Raw genomic sequence first — 15,657 nt, 5'->3', positions numbered from 1 at the left:
AATTATGAACTACTCTACTCACTGATCTGGTTCAACTAATTACTGCAGCTGTTTCATTGTGCAATAACTTTGCTTGTTTAATATTATCTGTCTTCACCCATTTTACAATTGGGGCTCTTCTTCTAGAATCATTTTTGCACTTCTACCAGTCTGCGTTATCATCAATTCATCAGTTTACGTGTAACATAATCTGATCCCAAAAACATGCACACAAATGATTGCATTGATTATAAAAGCATGTTCTTACATAACAACTACTCCACCAGCATTTTGCATCTACTCTGATGATGAACTTGTTCCAGAGCTGAAGCAGGCAGTGCTCAGGGCAGCTAAGATGCAAAATGTGAAGCTTGTAATTGAGACGTAAAGTAAAAGGTCAGTGTGGCCTGTTAAAACTTAATTGCCTGAATTTAGTTACGTAACTGGACGGTCAGGCGATGATGCCCTCTCTTCCTTCAGCGAGTCGTTGTGAGGAGTGCTTTTGACTCGATTCAGATATGAAGCACTGCGCTGCACAGTCCAGTCGGAAGGTTTATATAACCCAACATGGCTGCTGCTTATGTGAAGCGATGTAGGCGAGCAAGAGGAAGAGAGAGGGAGAGAAATCAGCAAAAGGAGAAATAGATTCAACATGATGCATAAATATAACTGTTTCTTATTCAACAATACAAATTGTATCTGCAGGATAGAGGAAGGATCTATATAAGCTGTGAACTAAAATTGCTATAATGAAAAGGAGCACGTACACGGTGCAGGATTCAATTACTATGGCACGGCTGTTGATCTGCAAACGTTTACATGACTGAATCCATCCACAGAGATGAATGCACATGGATCTATATACAGTACCACCCAGAGCGGCTTTAATGATTCAGACCACGACGTGCTGTGTGCTGTGCAATGCCTTCATATCCTGTGTATGTGCCGCGACTGTGAGTGGCCAGCAGATGTTGTTGTGCACATCTCCGGACACACGAGTGGATGCAGTGGGTACAACGGGACCTCCGAGACAGAATGTCAACCAGACTGCTCGCTCAGTCACCAGGATGAGACATGTCCAGGTGGGCGAAGCCGTCTGTCCAACAAGAAACACAGACTCTCGCCATTTACTTGATCAGTGTTTACCTGACAATTTGCTTTGGATTTAGACTGTTTCCTCTGTAATGTTTTGTGGTGGTGGTGTTTAAGGATAATGTGGCTGTGGTTTTATATGAGTTTGAAATTTTTAGTGACATTTTGGGCAGTTTTTTTTTTTTTTTTTTAGCAAGAAACAGGTCTTTCTAAGATACTTCAGGATGAGTTGTTCCCCTGCCACATATTTACACACAGTGCATTTACTGTTCTACCAATGACCTTCACCATTACATACAGGCATAGTTATAGTCACTGGAGTAGCATCAAGTAAAAGTTCATTAAGGTAGCCTGGTTTGAAAGTTAATTTTGTATATTTGTTCCCTCAAAAGTACGACTATGGCCCTTGAGATTAGAAAATTTACCCTGACCGAGCACAGCTTAGGCAACACTGAGGAAATCAGTCTGCTACCTGTTTTGGCACCTTCCTCCTTTTTTTGCCAGAATTTGGAAATGTTCCCCTGCACTGCAGTGTTATTGCTCACTCCCACTCATGTGCTGTAGAGGGTGTAGACCCAACAGCCATTAGGAGGGTTGTGACAAAGACAAGCTGCCTTCACAGCCACCACTACTAAATTAACATGGGGGAGGTGGAAACAAGGTGCAAACACAACGCTGACACGTTGTCACTTCACAAACCTGATAAGGCAAACGGTTGCCTGTTTATACATGTAGCAGAAATATCTGGCTCTTTGTAACCACTAAAAGTGTTAAACAGAGAGCTGCTAACTTTGCCTGCTTTTTGGTGACAGCAGACTCAGGTTCCTATGGTTTTATATGCGGGTATGAACAAGCCTTCCAGAGCTGCAGTTTGGTGTTGATTCTCAGTGGGCTTGGCACTACTAGTCATGTTTCAACCATTTGATTCAATGTCAATATCAAACACATCACTTAATGAAGCTTCATTTATACACATGCAGTCATTTTATTTCCCTGAGGATAGGCATGATGAATACGATGCTCTCTCCCTTCAACGCCAGTCATTCATGATTATTTCTCCCTGGATACCAAAGGTCATTATTGTAGCAGAATTACCTCTTAGCCAGAAAACTGTGAAAAGGAATTTTATTTAATCCTTAAGAGGTTTAAATAATTTGTCAAGTTAAACTTGGATACTAGTTTGTAAGGATGTCTTGTGGACATATCCACTGATAATCTCTAACTCATCTGACACATGACAAGTTGTTTCAGGATCATCTTCAGAGTTAGCTCCCAGTTATCCTACATTTGCAGATGTCCCACAGTTTGGCTGGTGATACGAGCCTCTCATGACCTATGGAGGGTAGGAAAGGATCACAGCTACAGGGCTAACAGGCTGTTTATGTCTTTCTGTGGCTAATCCACCAAAATCCCAGTCAACCCTGTCTGTCTGGAGACCACCATTCCTCTGCAAACATCAGTCGCCTTTTCCCTTCCCATTCACTCCCCAACAAACAAACACTGCTGCTGCAAGAGCCTCTTAATCCTCCATTACACCGCCTGCAACAGTAAACAGAGACTTGGGAGACAGCAGCTCCCAATTGGCCACCCTTTGGTTTTATTTGTTTTATTGTATGAATTTTATAAAATGATCCAATTAAATTTGGCCCATTTGCTGCATGCCACGCTTTTTTGTTCTCTCAATTTTCTTCTCCCCCCTGTGAAATACACTTACCTTTGGCTTTTAGCTGCTGCTGTTCTGCAAAGTGGCTTGACGCCAGGGGGTATGGAAGAGCAGCTGAGGGGCATCCTGACAGGACACATGCCCGATGGTAAATGTAAATAACCTACAAAGATAAACAGAAATTAACTGCTGTTGAATTAGTCTGAGTTTGTCTTGAATAAATAGTAGACCTAAGCCTTTGTGGCTAATCCTTTAAATTTTTGTTTAACACTGGGCCATCTCAGCCTCCAGTCAAATGCTCCCACTGGTGCTTCTGGTTAATCTTCCATTTACTGATACCAACTGTTCAGACAGCTCAGAAACGTTCAGAGAGAAGAGCATGCAAGTAAGATTTCGTGGGTTTGAATCCTTCATGTGCACCCAGCAGTTGCACATCAAACTATCCGTGGACTCAGCTGTTTCCGCTGCAGCATCCAGCTGTCCATCCTAAAAGCTTTCTCTTATGTGCTGTCTCTCTTCCAGCCCTCCCCGGATTCCCACTAGGATCTTCTCTTCCCTGTTGGAGACCCTCTCCACCCCCTACATCCAGCAGCCATGGCAGATGACGCGGACATGCGCAATGAGCTGTCAGACATGCAGCAACGTGCTGACCAGCTTGCCGATGAGGTGAGAAGAGAACGCTCGCTGCTTCGCGGTGATTTGGCTTATGATGGCGTACAGACATGATGGCATGCACACGCTCACGCATACTGACTCACAGAGAAATGACTTGAGTACAGTCAGGCATAATTTAAGAAGCTGGATGATGAACACAAAGGGTAAAAATAGTTTCTGCATATAATATAATCTGTTTTCAGTAAAAGCACCCTCTATTTTTAAATCGATTTTCCAAATCTAATGGTCATTTTAACAAAACAAACACCTCAGATATAACTACACTCCCATAATGTGAAGGATGCTTTGTACCATAACCTTAAAATTATTAAGCAGCTATAGAAGCAGTCCTTCAGTCCTTGAATGCATAATAATAGAAATTATACAGCAGCATGTTATTGTCTGCCTTTGGGCTGTGGCTGTGGCTGTGTGTGTGTGTGTGTGTGTGTGTGTGTGTGTGTGTGTGTGTGTGTGTGTGTGTGTGTGTGTGTGTGTGTGTTACAGAACACTGCATGGTAACATCTTGTGTATGTGTTTGTATCTATATCTGATTTGTGTGTGAGTGTACAAGACACAAATGTGCATGAATGTGCAAAACTGTTATCAGCGTCCGTGTTGATGCATAGGAATGTCCTTCAGCCTCTCTGTGTGTGTGTGAGACAGAAAGTCTCAGTCATGGCCCAGAGCAGATCAGTCCACACCCCTCCAGCTTCACATATGACTCACACTGGCACAGCTGAGCAGAATATTAAACACTCACACACACATGCGTGAACATAGGGCATGCACAAAATGGCGGTGTCAGAATAACAGTTTTCGCCGCTGTTGCACTGACTTACACGAGCTCTCAGATTCCACAAAGAGGACAACAACTCATGCCCATTTCAGATCAAAGAACATGAGGACAAGCTCTATTTTACCAGTGCAACTGCATTTTGGTCGCTTCACTTCAGATGAAAAAAAAGGGAAAATGGGTAAAAAGAAAAGATGAAAAATATGAGGAAAGAGACAGACAAGTTGAAAAGGATGAAGAACAGAAAGAGGACTGGCAACATCAAAAAATGGCCGCTCAAATCAAAGCTGTGCCCCATTCGCTTCCTTACCCTACCCCCCCCCGCCCCTTCTTCAACCCCCACTGCTCCAGGAGATCGGCTGTGCTCACAGCGAGCGCAGCAAGGCGAAGCTGTGTCATTGTAAGAAGGACGAGATATCACAGAGCACCATCCCTGCCGAGTGGCTCCAGCTAGCAAGCTGCGCTCTGCAGCCTCACGCTTGTTAGAGAAGGAACTGAAACGTGCAGCTACATATCTATCACCACACAGGCTAACAATAGACATCCAACAGTCAGTGGGGAAAGAAGAGAGAGAGAGGGGGGAATCAAAGAATACTTTTTTTTCCAGGAGAGTAGTTATTTTGATTGGCAGAGCTGCTCTATTCTTGAGTAAATCACTGGCGAGTTACGTGATCTCAAACGTGCCTAAAAACACTTAAAATTTAGTTTTGATCCCAAATACAAATCATGAATAGTACGAAATCTATTGTTTACTAGTGTGATCAAAAATTACTTCTTCTTAGAAATCAGGCTGCTTATTTACTGCTACTTTAAAATTTCCCATCATAAGGTCGGGTATATTCAATACTCAAAGAGCAGACTGTCTGTGTCTGTGAGTTCATGTTGAGTTCATGTCGATAAACGTCAGATATTGATCTCTGTCGTCTCCTGCTGATTGTTCACATTGACGCCAATTGTTGTGATACGTTCTCATTTATGCTCAATTTAATGAGCACACACAGACACCTGACTGTACAGGTTTATTTGCAGCCACCTCTAGATGTAACAGCACACGTAAAAACATTCCTTTAATGCCGACTGCCGCAGTCTGAATGTGTCCTGTGATCTCGATTGAAAGCTAATCAAGTCTTTTATTTGTCCACAGTCACTGGAAAGCACTCGTCGTATGCTGCAGCTGGTGGAAGAGGTAAGAAAAATCCATAACACTCCCAATTATGGCTCTACGTGGGTGTAAAAGTTTAACTTACAGTTTATCATTAAAGTAACACAAACCTAAGGCAAAATATGACTCAGCAAGAATAGGAAATGAAAGCAGTGACACTGGAAGTCTGTCACCTCTGATATACTTTGGGTTCTTTTGCAAAGGACAGTCAAATATACAGTGTATTCTATTGGGAAAACTGCAGAGGAATGAATTTACTGCACTGAGTCCTGGGCATAATCAGTTGAAAAGGAAAAACTGCAGCACCCTATTAAATTCTTACAGTTTTAGAGGTTTGAATATTACAGCTATGAGGCTATTTAATTTTGTTCCAGTCTTATAATTTTGTTACTGTTATTGAAATTTTCATTTCAGCGATTTGGTAAGAGAGGAGTGACGTGTACACACACAGAGCAGCCACACTAAATTTATATAGTTATAACAAATGTTCATACTTTGTGCATAATTGGTATTTTCATTGAGAAATAATTACACCTTTATAGCTGGAACTGTTTACAGTTTACAAATTACAATAAATCTTTTAGTCTTGCTTTACTTGTACATCTGAGGGAGACAGTGTTACCAACATAGTTTGACACAATGTCCACATTATTCTCTGCGTTCAACAAAGAACATTTCAGCAATTCACTGTAGCTGCTTGATAGAGGAGCAGAGCATGATGCTGTAGAAACAAACATGAAGCAAACCAGAGGAGAACAGTACCATAGAGAGTTAGGTGAGGAGATTGATGTCACTCTCAAGTGGGTGCAAAGATATGAAGCTGGAGCCAGGAAAGCATTAGCTTAGCACAAAGAGAAGAAACAACTCTCCTTCTCTGTCCAGAAGTTTTAAAAAATCCACCTACCAACACATTTCAAAGCTCAGTAGTGAGCACATAATGTCTCATTTATTCAATCTGTACAAAAAACCAATGTAAAGGATCTGGTTTTTCACAGGAGTCATGTACCAGTGTATTTCTTGGCAGGGCTCAACTTCCAGTTAGCTGTTTCTCCCTACTTCCTCTTTAATAATAATAAGATCTCCTGACTCCGGCTTCATATATAATGGATAGATATGAGAGTCATATCGACCTTTTTTATCTCACTCTCAGCAAGAAAGAAAATTAGCGTGTTTCTGATCATGTCAAAATATTTGTCACTCAAGTCTCTATTTCAGTCCATTTTCTAGCCAAAACCTTTTATAAATGACTTGTTGACAAACTACTACTCAGGTGCTGGGGCCATGTTACTGATTTCTGACTCTGCTGAATCCAAACTCGAGACTTAAGCTTTAACATACGCAGTATGGCTCTGTCCTAAGTGCCTGAATCCATTAGTCCTGTCAGGCAGGACTGAGTGAGTCATGAGTCAACTGAGTGATGGCGTGAATAGCACATTATAGGAAATGAACTAGCGTCAGCAAGAGAGAGAGAGAGAGAGAGAGAGAGAGAGAGAGAGAGGATACACACACACACACACATTTTTATTTGCTCATGTAACATTCATGCCAATAAATAACACTGTAATAAACCCAGGGTGAAAGATGAGAGAAACGGAAAGCCTGAGAGAGTGACACGGCAATAAGCAGACGGAGGGAATAAAAAGGAAAGTGAAGGATACAGGGAAGGAAAAGACATGGACAGCTGGGGGCGGGGGTGTGTGACAAGCTCCCGGTGCAGATCTCAAGGTCATATTGATCATCGGTCGACATATCTCACCGTGCAGCTCCACCCCTGAGACTGTTCCGGTGGGAGCGGGGGGTGGGGTACTGAAGGAGAGAGACAGAGGAGGAGCGAGTGGAGAAAGTTTACAGCTCCTTCAGTTTTATAGGAGTTCAGAAAAATAGAGGAAGGGAGAAAATGAGAGAAAGAAGCCTGAGGGAGACTGATAGATATGCAGAGTGAATACAACCCTTATTGGAAAAAAAAAAAACAAGACTCAGAATGGAGACGGCAATAGCTAGCCACTACTGAAAACATCACTGGGTGATAAAATGGAGGAAATGAGGACGACAGTCATCACTGTGGTGATTATGTAAACCATTTCTACTACTTTAACAAAAACGATCAGAGGAGGAATGGCTTCATTACCAAATGACTTTGGATGTTTATATGCCATTACCACACAAACAGCTACCTCCTAAATAACATTCAGTCGCATTCATGAGATCATTCAGGATTTCTGGTATTGAATGTTAGAGATGTGAGGTGATATGATGGTTTACCAAATAGCAGTAGCACCATAGCAACATTATCACTATGGCAATAAAGAATATAATATCCTTTTTATTTTGAATTTGTGAGTGAAAATGTATTTTTCACTCGCAAATTTGTTTAAATTCAAAGCCCTTCTGCCAAAATGTATAAATCCTTCCACAGGATTTGAATGAGTGAGCTTCACTGAACCGTCCCCAGTCCTGTATGGGATCAGGGGTGATTCCTTGGAGTTTCCCGAGGGACACATTTCAGCTCCTTCAGAATTTCTCTTGGACTGAGGCTTGCTGGATTACAGAATAATTGCTCCTTGCTCGCCTCTCAAACATCAACGTGTAGCTTTCCTCCCAAACTGCTGAGGAGGCAGGGGGGGGTGTGTGTTTAATAGTGTGTGTGTGTGTGTGTTCACTGACACACCATAATCTTTTGTAGGTTATGCCTATCAAGCCGAGCCAGGTGCCACATCTTAGTGCAGCTGTGCTTCATTTCTAATAAGCACAGCAGAAGAAGACTTACATTATCCTCCTCCTCCTCCTCCTCCTCCTCCTCACAGTCTCTCTACTAGCATCAAAACCTGTAGCCGGCCCAGCCTATCAGTGACTAATAGCTTTACTGTTAGATGCCCATGGAGGCTCAGCTGTTCAGATGTTTCACATTCAGGGAGGAATTCAAATGAAACTCTTAAAGCTGAAGGAAAAGAGTCAACCTCCATTTTGAATTTGGAGGAAGAAATGGTCTCACTTACAGTCTGTGAGCTTCATGGTCCAAAGGGGTAACAGCTGCTGACTCTTTGACAGAAGGCGTACTGGGATCCTGTGTTATTAATTGCATCATTTGTATAAGGAAATTCAGTGACAGGGCTCTTATTTTAATGAGAATGCTCCTTTGCTGTCAGCATTATTATTGTTAATCTCCTGGGGGCAATTTCCACGTTTCCTGGTTAGGCATAAGAGCTAAATGACCTTTGCTCCTTCTAATCAATACCAGCCTCCATCCTGATGTTGAGGGAGCAAAATATTCTAATTTGTTCCTCCAGAAGGACAGGAACGTCAGCAGAGAGATCCCAGAGTACCAAGGCGTTCAGTTATACACTGTTTGGTTTTTCTGGGAACATGGTAGGAAATTTATCTTACAGTGAGTGTTCTCAAAAGGATTTATGAGACATCACAGGTACCAGAAGTTACATTTTTGGAAAAGCTTTGAGTTTTCATGCTGTAAATTTGTAAGTCTCTACCTCCACTCTGATTGTAAGATGTGGGCTGTTTTTCCACAGTGGATTTTAATGGAATAGCTCAACGTTTTGCAGCTGCTCGCTCCAGCTTCTTATTTCGTGTGCAAGCACGAGAGTGGCCTCAATCCTCTCATCTAATTCTCAGCAAGAAAGCAAATAAGCAAAATGTCAAATTATTCCTTTAATCATATCATGTGTGTAACTCTTTTGCTGTGAGGGGGCAATATGGCCTACTGAGTCTCTATAGTCTTGTCAGCATTGTTAATTTAAGACGAGCAGAGAAAGCCTTGGCTGCCCTCCCTCTGCTAATTGTCTTCAGTGTATTATTGCATTAGAAAAATTTAATATCAAAGAATATAAAACGGAGAGAACGAGAGGGGAGGAATAGTTTTCCAACACTGGACACAGATTGTTTCCACTGCGGTGAAAAGTGAAAAAGGAGAATGTGAAGTGGAAATGGTTTTTGGCAGGAGATATTATTCAGTAGCCACTGATTCCCTGAAGCTGTTGTGGCCTAATTGCTAACCTCTATTTCATTTTGTTTTTCCTTCCTCTCTGTCCTCTGGGAGTAGAGCAAAGATGCCGGCATCAGGACTTTGGTTATGCTGGACGAGCAGGGAGGTAAGTCAGCGAGAGGGGAAATGGCAAGTTTAGTTGCAACACATGGGCAGTAAAAACTAAGCTATTCACATTCAACAAAGCTGGCATAATGACTGTTTAGAAAAAGCATTCCATTATGATTATATTCACATACCAGCAGCACCACAAGTGACAATATTATTAATAGAAATGTTGCTGTTAAATTTATGGTATCAAAACACTTGTGAATGGATGAAATGTTTCATTTGCAGTTGCTTGTTTTCATTTAAATGCATTTCCAAACTAATTCATTTTTTCTCCTGATTTGTTTTCAAAGTAATAATTTCTGAACACATGGTTTATTTGATTGGTCAAGCGTACCAGTTTAACTTTGGGGAGATTTTCTTTCTTTCAGCTTCCTTTAACCTTTGTTTCCTTTGGCTAACATTTTTCTTTTTTGATTTGCCTAACTGCGTTTGATTTGCCAGCAGCTTGTTTACTCTCATTAGCTAACAAAGACAGCGAGAGGAAACCTTTAAAGTGCCAAAGCATTAACAGATCCAGTGAAGAACATTTAATATCAGCCACTGCAGTGCCAAAACCCTACAGCTCCACATCAAGATAAATTCATTCTTCTCCATAATCCAGCCGGGGTTAACATGCTTGTCAGACAGTGGCAGGGTGACTTCGAAGCTGTTCTTAGACCTGTCTGTGCTATAACCTTCTCCAAAATTACTAAGGAGAATTGTTCAGATGTTAAAACGATTAAATTGCAGCCATGTTAGTGTCACAGACTCAGTAACCTTGAATTCAGTACATTTACCACATCATTTACACCAGATGAGCCTTAATACTGAATAGGCAAAAATACCACCTCTCCATGTCCCATTATATGGCACAGGTCAGTTCTTCCATACAGTTTGCCCAACCCGTCTTTTCTCTTTTGCTTTTGAACACTACTGAAACCCAAAGCATCCAAACAGGCCAGAGAACAGCTGAACAGACCCTGCCACCCTGCTGACAGTCCAGAGGTGGAAAAATACAAGAGGTGGAAAAGATAAACGATCGATTTAGCTGGTAAAGACAAAACATTCACTTCTCTATCAGCTCATACACTGCTTTGTACAATCCCTGGTTACATGCAGTTTGTGAATGAACAAGCCAACAACCACACACTGGTAATATTGGTGCTATGAAAGTAGGTAAGAAAAGGTACATTGATCTTCACTTGGCTCTGGGGTTGGGGGGGGGGGCATGAGTCCTCAGGTCTCCCATTGGCTGGAGGTCATGTAAACCACTTCACCAGTCCTGTAAGTGGGAGTCTTAATTGTACCAACATGGTTGTTCACTCAGGGGGATGAAAGCTCTATCCTCCCTCTGACCATCCATTTACCCCCTCATGCCCAGTCATTGTCCTCAGAGCTATACTGCACCCACAGGATCACTACTCAAAAACCAATTGCAACGGCTGACTAGATACAGATGACCTCTGACCCCTGTCTTATTGATGTTAGTGCATGTATAAAACTCTGTAGCTGTGAAGCACTTGATACTGGAGACAGTTATAAAAAGGTTTAGAGGTATGAATCACATGAAATAAACTTCTGGTCACTCGCCATATTTTCATATTGTCTTTAATGAGCACAGCATGCTTAATGCTGCTACTCCACTCCACTCTAATAACACTGTCTTAACATGGATCCTTTCTTGGTTGAATATATTTACATAAATGCATGCCAACCAGGGATTTTACAAATCTGAAGACGCCAATGAACTAGTTTCTCAGTCCGCTCCATATTTAACCGTGCCTCACCCTTTCACACTCTGCCTGCACCGTATTTCCTTTAATCAGGGTGGAAATCCTTTGTGCAGTCACCAACCCACCATCCACCACATCAGCATGACAAAGGCCCTGACGCTCATAAGCCAGAATCCAGTCATTTTTAAAATCCTTTGCCAGAATCCCAGAACCAGAACGCAGTCATATTTAAAATCCCTTGAGTTACTTTGCAAAACCAGACAAAGCAACAGAGGCAGTTTTTAGCTAAGCAAGCCCGTTTTATTTGCTTCATTGTGGCAGCAAAAATCTGGTGTTCTTTAGAGCCATGTAGCCACTCATATCTATGTTTAACACTACTGTTCATGTAGTGGCTGCGAGGGCTCAGTCAGACCAAACCAGATGTAATATTATGCAACAATGTAAACCTGTTCATATATTGACATTTGCTGTCGTTGTTTCAACATTAGCTAACAAGGACACATTATTCTGCCTTAAATTAGTTGGATGCCTGAATAGCACAATGGAACAACTATGGCTAAGCATCTTAATTCTTACCAGCTGACTGTAGATCAGGAGACAGCTGAAAAATTCTTTGCGAGCAGGAAAAAAAAAGATCCGTCAGGCAATGCACCATGCTGTCGTTAGAGTAAAAAGCTCTCAAGGGAGATTTCTTTGCTTTGAAGAGATGAAATTTAAAACTATTTTTGGTCTGAATACAGGAGGGATCTGAACTGCACTTTGTCACTTTCAACCAGTTACACTGTGAAATTATATTCACTGGCATTATTTGGTTTGCTGTGCTTTTAATACCGTTTCCTGGCCAAATAAATAAATAAATAAATCAGTAAGTGCACATAATTGTATTTTATCCCATCAAGTCAATGCATTAAGCAGAAACTTAGTTCGGTCTTAATCTATCACCCTGACACACACATGCACATACACACCAGGGCACACACACACACACACCCACACACACACAGCTCAGTTAATGCTCATCATTACTCATATTTCTGTCAATCAGTCAATGAAATTCATTCCACTACTGTCATCCCTTTGTCCTGACCAGAGCAACTCGATCGTGTTGAAGATGGCATGAACCATATCAACCAAGACATGAAGGAAGCCGAGAAAAATTTAAAAGATTTAGGGAAATGCTGTGGGCTTTTCATATGTCCATGTAACAAGTAGGTACTGACAACGTGCCCCAAAGGTTCTTTACATATGTGGTGGCGTCCAGTTTTTCCTCTTTTTTTTTTTTTGTTTTACTTTCTTTTGTCACAGTGAGTGTCTGAAGTTGTTGTCTTCTCTCCTTTGTCCTCTCTTTATCTCTCTCTTCCTCTCCTCTTCCTCCCTCTCTCTTCTTGTGCTTCGTTCTGTGGGGGATAAATGACTTGTGTTTAATCAGAGCAACTGGAGCGCATCGAGGAGGGAATGGACCAAATCAATAAGGACATGAAGGATGCAGAAAAGAATTTGAACGATCTAGGGAAATTCTGTGGTCTTTGCTCCTGTCCATGTAACAAGTAGGTGCTGCTTGCCTGCCTGCCTGCCTGCCATTCTAAAAATAAGAATAAGTTTCTAAGAAATCAAATAATAACCGAGGTAGAAGTGACATCACGGTGGCCATCAGCCAATAGTCCGCTCTGCTCCGGCACCAAAAAAACAACACTGACCCCGCCCCTTTCACAGCTATACGAGGTGGACACAGGAGGATATGATGTGTTTTAAAATACTCACACACACACACACGCAAAGTATATTTAAAGTCGAACTGAAATTTAAATTCTAGTTAGCCTAGTTAGCCCTTGCTAACGTCATCAGTGATTCCCAGTAGCCGTTCCTTTTGTAATTTTAACACCTGCTGAATCCTCAGCAGCTCCTGTACATTCAGTGCTGTGTTCATCACACATTATACAAAGAAGGAGTCTAGCTAGATTCAGCTGACTCTCTTTTGTGGATCCAAACGTGATTGACTCACACTCACTCACAGCAACTAAGCAATGGCAAACCTCAGAGCCCCAAGCTGGTTTTAACTGCTTGTGTGTTTGATGTAACTGAAGTGATATAACAAAGCATTTTTAGTGTTTAACCACACAGATACTGCAGCAATCAAATTATTGACACTAATGTAGGGGGTGCTATCAACGCAGAAAAATCAATCAAACTCTTACATTTCTTTTTTATGTGTAATCACGGTTTTAACTAAAGATCATACAAGTCAAAGGAATATATATTTACTGATTACTCTGCAAAAATTATTCTGAATTTCAGTTCGACTCTAATGCAGCTTCAGACAATATATGCAGACACATACTGTAGGTAATTGCGGGCACATGCAGCAGCCTTGGGTTCTTATGAAGATTCTCCACTGGATTGGCTTCCAGAGACACAGTACAGTGTCCCAGAGTTCATAACGCCACAAATGGCAAGCATCCCATAGTCCATCAGTCTGACTCATTGCTGCCTGATTGACCCCTGAGAAGTTGCATTGATTCTTCTAAATTACAAACTGTATCAGTGAACATGTAAATGCTCTACCCAGAGTGTGTCTCTCTTTCCTGCTGCCTTTGTGCAGTGGAACCAGACACATGCAAATAAACAGCCGAGACCCAAATCCTGTAAAGCCAAGCTCAAAAAGTCCAGTCCTCCACATAAGCTCTCCTCCACTCAGCCAAGGCCATAGTTCATCAATAAGTGCCTCTCTGAACACCCTTCTACCAAGTGCCCTTCTCCAAGTGCCCTATTCTCTAAGCTTCCACTTCTCCAAACACCTTTTAATGGGAGTCATATACATGCAGGTGTAGCCACTGTAGAAGTCCCTCTGTAACATTTGTATTGATTCCTGCTGAAGAGGAATTACTTCATTGTTTTAATGTAAAGCGATGGCACGAGGGGACTTCTACAATGACCTTACTTTAGCTGTTGGCGTTCCCAACTGTAATTCCACTTTAGATTCAACTAAAAGAGCAGGGCTGGGGCTCCCGAAGCATCTTGGCACTCAGATCATTTTTTGTATTGACCCAGTCTGGTAATTCAGTGATCTTGGTTCCAAAATGCCTTTGGTCAGCCTGGTCCAGGACTGTTTGACACTTCTCCTCATCTGCATGATCTCTACCACCACCACACCGCTCTAACATCCAGTAAATCCTCACCTTTTTGCAGGCAACGAGACCTTTTTGTTTCCCCCCGAACACCCCCCCTCCCTCCCCCCACCACCATTTTTGAACCACCAAGCACCAATGACATGGAATGACTGGCGAGCATGACCCTTTGAATGCTCATGCATGCATGATGATGCAACTCATAACGGCAATGCTACACATGAAGATGCTAAGATCATGATGCTGATATTAACAATGAAGATGATGTTGATGATACTGATGGTGATGATGAACAAATCGTTTTATGTTGTATTTACCATGAGCAGCACAAAGTCTTGTCTTATTTTGAAAAGGTCAGAATCCCTGGGAAAACATTGTTGACAAAAGAAAAAAACTGAGCTTAAGAAAGATAAGTTTCCAAAAAGATAATAAAAGGTAAAAACTTAAAATACTAGTTATATGTGCCACTGTCAGGATGATTACAGCCATAATTTTGTGATTTTATAGACTGGACCAAATTCAATCTATAGACAGAGACAAGGAGAATGCTCCATGACAACACTGTCAAAATGCTAGAAGGAAAGAGAGTGAACACATGACAAGGAGTGAGAAATGACAGAGTGACACATTCAAAGGAAAAGAGAAAAACAGGAGTGATCTGTGTTGTTCCTGAGAGCTGGAAACTGGGTTAGGACACATGCGCAGTGAGGTATTTTCGGGGGGATGTAGTCATTGTTTGTTCTGTAAAATGGGTACATCATGCCACTGCGCATGTACAGCTTGGTACCCTTGTCTTTTACACGGCTCGGCGTGGCGATCCAGCCCACTGCTGCCTTGTTTTTCCCCCTCTGGTTCTGCTGCAGTTTCGCTGCAGTGCCACCTCTCCCGCAGAGCGCTGTGCTAAATTAGCCTTTATCCTGCACTGGCTGTTCAACATTACTGTTCGCTAAGCTCCCTCTCCCGCGGGGAACTCGCTTACATGTAGGTCAGCATATCAGATAGTGGCATGATAGCCTGCTGGGAGGCTGACTCAAACTGGATGCACAAATAGACAGATGCTAGAAAGATAATGGAGACAGATTTCTGTTGGATTTTTTTCCCCCACCTCTCAGAAAGTGAGACTGTATTCCATCGTACATGCTGGGATATTTCTTTAATCCCTTCAGCGTGCAGGCTGTCTATCAGAATTAGCTGGCTGTTGGTTTTTTTTTTTTTTTTTGGTACTTAATGTCCTCTGATTTTGGCTGTCTGCAAGCCACTGTGAGTGGATTTTGATTGGTAGATCGCTCAACTTGCATGTCACTCAGGGAACGAATTAGATAGAATGAGTTCAATTTTACCATGGGATCCTCAGTACTCATAGCATCTA

The 15,657-nt window shown here is 41.9% G+C and overlaps 1 protein-coding gene across 1 annotated transcript in view; it reads left to right on the top strand.

Moving 5' to 3' along the window:
- Positions 1 to 15,657, top strand: part of snap25a (synaptosome associated protein 25a) — a 34,132-nt gene that overhangs the window by 12,438 nt on the left and 6,037 nt on the right. The window contains exons 2-5 of the mRNA XM_041064304.1: positions 3,257 to 3,400; positions 5,326 to 5,367; positions 9,398 to 9,446; positions 12,593 to 12,710. Coding sequence (XP_040920238.1) covers positions 3,329 to 3,400; positions 5,326 to 5,367; positions 9,398 to 9,446; positions 12,593 to 12,710 — 281 coding nt within the window. The 5' untranslated portion in view covers positions 3,257 to 3,328. The remainder of the gene's footprint in view (positions 1 to 3,256; positions 3,401 to 5,325; positions 5,368 to 9,397; positions 9,447 to 12,592; positions 12,711 to 15,657) is intronic.

The sequence above is a fragment of the Toxotes jaculatrix genome, chromosome 19, assembly GCF_017976425.1.
Source record: "Toxotes jaculatrix isolate fToxJac2 chromosome 19, fToxJac2.pri, whole genome shotgun sequence".
Lineage (NCBI taxonomy): Eukaryota > Metazoa > Chordata > Actinopteri > Toxotidae > Toxotes > Toxotes jaculatrix.
The sequence above is the reverse complement of the archived record's forward strand: the minus strand, read 5'-3'. Positions and strand labels throughout refer to the sequence as shown.